General features: G+C 51.8%; 1 protein-coding gene across 4 annotated transcripts in view; it reads left to right on the top strand.

The window, feature by feature from the left end:
* Window positions 1-457: 457 nt before the first annotated feature.
* The window catches only part of RILP (Rab interacting lysosomal protein), a 21630-nt gene continuing 14841 nt past the window's right edge, over window positions 458-7246 (top strand). For 2 of the 4 annotated variants that reach the window (XM_084650832.1, XM_084650829.1), the window contains exons 1-4: window positions 1847-2203; window positions 2656-2779; window positions 5649-5770; window positions 6081-6269. In XM_084650832.1, the coding sequence (XP_084506958.1) occupies window positions 1901-2203; window positions 2656-2779; window positions 5649-5770; window positions 6081-6269 (738 nt within the window). In that variant the 5' untranslated portion in view covers window positions 1847-1900. Of the gene's footprint in view, window positions 1571-1846; window positions 2204-2655; window positions 2780-5648; window positions 5771-6080; window positions 6270-7246 lie in introns of those variants that run through there. The other 2 variants (XM_084650831.1, XM_084650830.1) reach the window with 2 other exon arrangements.

Raw genomic sequence — 7246 nt, 5'->3', positions numbered from 1 at the left:
TGACCTTGGAAGTCACTCATGCAAAGATTCTTAATTGTGCAAAGTTAAGCAATGTTAAGTATTGTAGCATCTAGGAGCCCTAGTCATGGACCTAGAATCCATTGTGCTAGGCATTGTGCAAACGGGGGAAGGGGGGAGAAACTATTCCTGTCCCAAAGCGTTTACAATTAAGTAAAAGATGAGACAATAGATGGGGACAGACAGGAGTACAAGGAAACACTGAGACCATATTGATCAGCACAGTATGTGATCTCAGCACAGTAGGAACTTAGCTGTTGTCAATTTTTTTGTAAGTATCCCAGCAAAGGCGAATTTTAAAGAGGGATTTGGAGGAGGATAATGGTGAGGTAGAGTTATGGATATTTAGGGGGAGCTCCTGTGTTCGCATTATTTATGCAAGGTATTACCACAACACTAACTTAACCATAAATTCCTTTATTAAATCCAAAGGCTGAATGATATTTATACAATTACTCTAAACTTCCTAAAAAATCAGCAGTCACTACATCCAATACAGAGAAAGTATTCGTGAGCATGTGATCTGTACACTTACATTAGCCAGACTTCAGGCAAACCATCTCACCCGAGTGTGCTCCAGCATGAGTAGGTTGGGTCTGACAAAGAACCCTCAAATTCATAAATCCTTCGTACCCTTCTACAAACTAATTATGTCATAGCCAATTACCACTCTTAACTAATTTGAGACAGTTTACTCTAATTTTCAATTTTAATCCAGATAAGATTTACAACCTCCTTTCTCCTAAAGTCTTTCCTCTTCCTCTTCCCCTCCTTCCTGCTGACCAATAGCGTTTGCCTTATATTGGGGTTTGCATAAGCTTTACTTTAAAGATAACTCTGGGGTGGGAAGGCCCATGTTGGCTTTTTAAGACTAGATTCTTTGTCTTATTTTAAAATTAAACCATCTGCAGTCATCCCTATTGTTTTAGAAACTTTCCCTTATCTCATTATTTTTTAAACCAGACATCCTCCCTACTCCATTCTTCTGGTCTTGTAACTCATTATTTTCAGGCCCTGACTAACAAGTAGAAGAAAGGCCTTTGCTTGAATTGGGTATAAAGAGGATATGTGGTAAAGAAAACTCATTCTTTAATTTCACATTTATTCTCAATCCTCCCAAATGTGGGGCAGTGTGAGAGGCAAGCAGAGGCCTGGTCAGAGGCAAACCGTGTCGGCGCTTTAGGGAACGAGAAGCGATGGGGTGGGATTTGCTATGAAGGGCCCCTGAAAGCGGACAGGGGCAGTCTGTTGTGGAGCCAGGCGAGGCAGCGAAAGAGGTGGTCCCAGCTGGGGCTGGGAGAAGAGTCGTTGGAGCAGCTTCGGAAGGGAGCTGAGCGGGACACGATGCCCAGCGAGGAGGATGCTCCAGAAAGAAGTGGCCTCCGGGGATGAGAGCACGGCGCAGCTGCCCCTGGAAAGGGCCCCCCCGCCGCTGACGGCTGGGGCCCTGCCCCCCTGTGGAAAAGGGGCGGGGCCGCTGTGGGGTGACGGGGAGAGGGTCAGGCACGACCGCCCTGGCGGGAATGGGCCGCGCTCAGCCCCGGCCTGCGAGGTAACGTCTTTCGCGGGGCCAGCGCCCGCGAGGCCCCAGCCCCTGCCGGGGGGGCCGCCGCGCGCGGCGGGACGCACGAGAGGCCGCTGCGGGCGGAGCTGGCGCGCGAAGGGCGCGAACGCCTCAGGGCCGCGCGAGGGACGCGCTGCCGCCCGGCTCCGCCCCACGCGCCCTGGGCGGAGGGAGCAAACTCCCCCTCGCCCCCGGCTCGGCTCGGCTCGGCTCGGCTCACCGCCCCGCCCCGCCCCTCCTCCTCCCCTCCCCTCCCGCGGGGCGCGGGCGCGGCGCCGCGGCTTGAAGGCGGCTGGAGGCCGGGGCGGCCGCGGCGCCATGGAGGAGCCGCTGCGGCGGGCACCCGCCGGCCGCCTGGCCCCGGAGCGCGTGTACCGCATGGCCGGGGCGCTCGGGGCCGAGCTACAGCGGCTCTCGGGGCGCTTCGGGCCGGAGGCGGTGGCCGGGCTGGTGCCGCAGGTGGTGCGGCTGCTGGAGTGGCTGGAGGCGCTGGCGGGCCCGGCCGAGGCCGAGGTCGAGGCCGAGGCCAGCGGCCGCGACCCGGCCGAGACGCCGCCGCGGACGGTGCGGAGCCCGCGCGGGGAGCGGCGGCGCGAGGAAGCGGCGGCGCCCGGGGCCGAGGTGGGCGCCGCGGCGCGGGCCTGAGGCGGGAGCGGGCCGGGCTCTGGGCCCGGGAGCGGGCCGGTGTCGTGTCCGCCATAACGACGGGAGAGCGGGGCCGACCAAGGTCCATGTAGCCCAGTGTCGTGGCGGCTGCCGCCAGGCCCGGCCAGCGGGTCGCCCGGTGATCGCCAGGCCCGGGACTCCCTCCCTGCCCAGTGCCCAGTCCCCAGTCCTGGTGGTTCTCCGCGAGCAGAGTCCGGCTTCTCCCCGAGTCCCCGGGCCTCCCAGCGACCGCCTGTGGGGCTTGCTGCGCCGGGCTCGGCTGGCCGCTGCGCCGCGGTGGCGGTCTGGCCGCAGAGCAAAGCGGCCGTGGGAGCAGTGTGCTCCCCAGTGCTTCCCCATCAGCTAAAGGCACTGTAGGTTTGGCGTGGCATAGGGAGGGAGCTGACCTCTCTGGGTCTGCCCTTCAGGATCTGGAGCAGAAGTTGTCTGAAGCCCAGAGGAAGGAGCATGTTCTCCAGAACCGGTTGGCCCAGCTGGAGGAAGAAAACCAAAAGCTTCTGGCACAGCTTGCAGAAAGCCAGCCCCAGGAAGGTGGGTGTGCCTGGGGAAGGAGGGTGGAGAGCTGCTGCTGAATCCCTCCCACTCCTGTCAGTGCTGCTGGGAGTCGGCCCAGTGAGTGCAGTGATGTTCCTTCTGCGCTGGTGAAGCTGTAGTTACCTGAATGCTTATCTTGCTTACAGAAATCAAGTTAGTGCCCTGGCTTACAGGCCACTGGGATTCTCTGGTTATATCTGCATAAAGGCTTAACTCTGGTTTCTGAGCAACTGCAAACTTTCAATGGGTCCACATAATGCCTCAGAGGCAGGGTGGTGTTATCCCACTTCATGGGTGGAGAACTGAGGCACAGAGTAATGCTGTCTATAATAGGGACCTTAGGAAAAATACTCCTTGTTCAGCTGTCAGCAGTGGGGAGTTCTGAACTGGGCAGGGCGGGGCAGTTTCTAGTAAGTTTAACTACAAGCCTTGTCTATATATATTAGGGCTCCCAGAGGTGCTTGCAGTGGTGCATGGGTTGTAAGATCTCTTACTAAACACACCTTTTACCCACACTAAAGTTGTCATTGTACAGAAAGCATGCAGCAGAGCTTGAGAGCAGAACCTAAGTCTGCAGAGTCCCAACTGGTGCCTCAACCACAAGACCTTCTTCCCCTTAAGTTATTCAGGGAGCTGGTTGTGTGAATCTGGCTGTCTTTTACAAATGTAAAACTTGTATTTTAAAACATGCCCCAACCTGTCCCTTTCATGTCTTGTTCCAAAACCCGTTCTGCCTGCTCTTTGGGGAAGTGGTTTCTAGTCAGAGGTTGGAGCTACTTCTACCTTTTCCCTAATTGAGGTATTCACGCCAAATCCTCCTTGGGGCTTGTCTACACCACGCAGCTTTTAGCGACAAGGCTGTGTCGACACAACCTTATCGCTAAAAGTCAGCATGTGTAAACACTCTTTGTCGGTACTTTGTCGCCACTTTTGCCGACAAATACTTTCAGCTCTGCGAGCAGCGTTCTTTGTTGTCAGGAGATCACTCCTGCTGACAAAGCTGCGTTCACACTGCCACTTGCGTCGGCAAAACTTTTGTCTTTTGTGGGGGGGGAGGGGGGCTTTTTAAAGTACCCATGAAAGACAGAAGTTTTGTCCACAACTTCGCAGTGTAGACATACCCTTAGGATTAGACATGTTAAATTCAGGATGAGTGTCCCTCTGTCATGGGCAGCTCCAGAGCACCAATCACTGTAGTAGCTATGCACTGAATGTACTCCTGGACTATTGTCCTTTGCCCAAGAAAACTTCAGCTACTGTTTGGGAATTTTACACTCGTGCATACTAGCTTGTTTGTTTCAGTTGCATCTTTCAGTGTCGGTGGTTGACTGTATTTCCTTTGGTAAAGCCACACTTTGTGTGACCAGGGAGTCTAGTAATTGATGAATAAGTCAGAATCTAAACTAACCAACTCTTAAAATTGTAAGTAAAAAGAAGAAATAGTCATAGTACAAGAGGAAGCAGCCACTAGTGTGACTTAGCAGAGGACCTGCTTCTCTACTGCAATGCACTTGAAATTAGAGTCAGAGGTGGTGGTTGTTACTATCAAATTGGAGGTTGTGGGAGTCAATTGGATTAAGACTCCACTATATCTGGATGAATAGTAAAAGATGGTTCCTGCTCCAAAGATCTAACAGCTTAAAGAAGTAATAAGTGTGTTTAAAAAAACAGGGAGGACAAGGGTAACTGTGAGGGGGAGATGTTATATGGGCTGGCGCTTACACAGTTGGGAGCCTTTAACATATAAATAAGCAGGAAGCCTCAGTGGTGTCAGTCCCTGCTGTCTACCTGCCTGGTTAGGGTCAGGAAGGAGTTGGCAATGTGACATGGCAGAAGAATGGTGAGTGTAGTGTTGCCTGGCCTGTCATGGAGGAGGGAGGCGATGGTCCTGCTCTGCATATCCAGGTGGAGTGTAGAAGGGCATGTTCTCTGCTGACTACCCCAGTGTAAGAAAGATACAGTGGGTGAGAAAGAAGTAGCTAGGAGAGGACCAACTAAGTGGCGGGGAACTAGAAGGGCCCGTTGGGAGTTAGATCCATGTAACATGGGGGTGCACCAGGGAGGAGGCATTCAGGGTGGTGTGAGGGTAGTGCAAGGAGCAATGGGAGGAAATAAAGGGGGAAACATTTGGATAATACCAAGAAGGTATATACCCTGGGAGTGGGTGATCTGAGAGTCTCTGTGATCTCTAGATTCTATAAGTTGGTTATTTAAGTGGGGGCAATGCCAGTAATGTCCTCCCCTGAAGGGGGAGAGGAAGGAGTTGCTTAGGCTGTGGTTACAGTTCAGCTGCCATCTTTCACTGGTGCCTGAGTAAATTATAAAGTGACTTCTGCCTCCACTGGGTGATGAGGCATGGTGTGGGGGCAGTCTGGCTTCTTCATAAGGAGGGGGTTTACAGTGCTTTGGCCTGTGTTATGCGGAAGGGTAAGACCAAATGACCATAATGGTCCCTTCTGGCCTTAATCTGTGAATTACTCCAGCAGCAGATACTACGGCCTCACCTTCAGTAAAGGACCTTGCAGACTCCCCTGGTAGTGAGCCCTGGCTCAGTCTCACTGGGGTTAGCCACATTGGGAGCCCCAGTGTGGATGGCTCTGGCTTCAGCAGCCATTCTCATAAATTTGTCATCTAACCCTATCGGCAGCCTGTCTAGCAGTGCTCCATAAAATGGCTGTGGGAGGCAGGAGCCCATTTACTCTGGAGCTCCCAGCATTGCAAACATCAGTTCAGCTGAGACAGTGTTAGCAATGGTGCTGGAGGGGGGTTCTGTGAAACTTTCTAGAGTAGCCATGTCTGTAAACATGGAGCTCAGCAGGAGGGCAGAGCTGCAACTGATGCCTGTTCTCTTGTTGTTGGGTTTTAGACAGTACCTTACGGAAGGAGAGAGAAGTGATGCTGCGGTTGAAGGAGGTGGTGGACAAGCAGAGGGATGAGATTCGTGCCCAAGCCCACGAGATAGTCTGCAAGAACCATGACACAGAGGCGGTAAGAGGCAGGGTGCCTTTGGCTTATTCCAGTGCTGTGAGGGTGGGGGAGCCATGCTATGTGATCTGTTCTTGCACACACCGTTGTCCCCCTGTAATATGTGCCAAAGTGTTTTACTATAAGAGCAGATTGTTTTTATATAGATTCTTATACCATCCCCAGCACTGTAGTATCTGAGCACCTATATATGTCTATACCTCTCTGCCTTTCCTGGGTGTGGCCTTGGACACACTTGTGTCCCCCTGTGTGAGAGCAGAGCTTGCAGCTGTATGCACAGCTGTCTCACACTTGCCTGTATCTGGTTTCTCAGCTGCAGGAGCAGTTAAATCGTTTCATGTCCATGAATGAGGACCTGCGTCATAAACTGGCTGTGGTCCAGGTTCAGCTCAAGAGCGCTCTGGAGAAGAAGGAGGGTTTGGAGACCATGGTGCTGGAAAATCAGAGAGAAATCGACAGACTGACCAGGGCTGCATCTGGAGCATCCCCCAGGCTCAATATGGTGAGTGAGTCAGAGCCCTGCAATATCCACTCTACAGGGACTCTAGTGCAGAATAAACTCTTTTAGCCACTGCATAAGGCTGCAGTAAATCACTAATGGGTCAGGATGTGTCAGAGTGATCATTGTTCTAAGTCTCTAAACTTAAGGGCTTAGCCAAAGACCGATAAGATTGTTTCATGATGTTGGTGGCAGGAAGCCTGAGAGAATCAGTGGGTCTGCTGCTTTAGCAGGGAGTAAAAGGAAAAGTTAAGTGCAGTGATAAAGTGACTTGTTTGCTTTAGTAGTAAAAGGAGAAGTTAAGTGCAGTGATAAAGTGACTTGTTTGCTTTAGTCCCCACCACAGAGGATGCTGGCAAGATATCTGCTCCAGACCTATTCTTTTCAGGTAATAAAGTAGAGGTGCTATCAGATCCCTATGTATCAAAAGAACTACTGGAACAAATTGATGCAGTTAAGGACAAGTCACCAGGCCCCAGATGGCTCATACCCAAGAATTCTGGAGAAACTGAAAAAGCATTAAAATCTGATAATATCCTAGGGTGCTGGAGGGAAACAAACACACCTATCTTTAAGAGGCATCAGTGATCATCTTGGGAATCGCAGACCATGTCTAAACTCTGTTGTGGAAATGGTTTCCTAGAGTTAATATTTAGCCCTCTATGAGCTAATCAATTTCCCTATTAATAGCTTCTCATTAACATTTTGCCTTGGACTGAATTGTCACCTTTCCTGCCCCTCGGGAAAGGGAGTGGGGCCTTATTGGGACAGGCTTGTGATGCAGCAGAATAAGGTGAACTCCCCTCTGCTCTCCCTGTGCCCCCACTGGATTTCATTGTCTTCAGAAAGATGTAAACCGTAAAGGATCATGTTCAGTGTCCTTATGAGATGGCTCTCACATGAGATGGCATTGCTGTGTGGTTATGCACATCACTGCCTCTCTGTAGACTTTATCCTTGAGACCCTCCGATACAAAGAAA

This window comes from Lepidochelys olivacea (genome assembly GCF_965140295.1).
Source record: "Lepidochelys olivacea isolate rLepOli2 genome assembly, chromosome: 17".
NCBI lineage: Eukaryota > Metazoa > Chordata > Testudines > Cheloniidae > Lepidochelys > Lepidochelys olivacea.
Note: the sequence above shows the minus strand (reverse complement) of the source record. Positions and strands in the feature narration are given on the sequence as shown.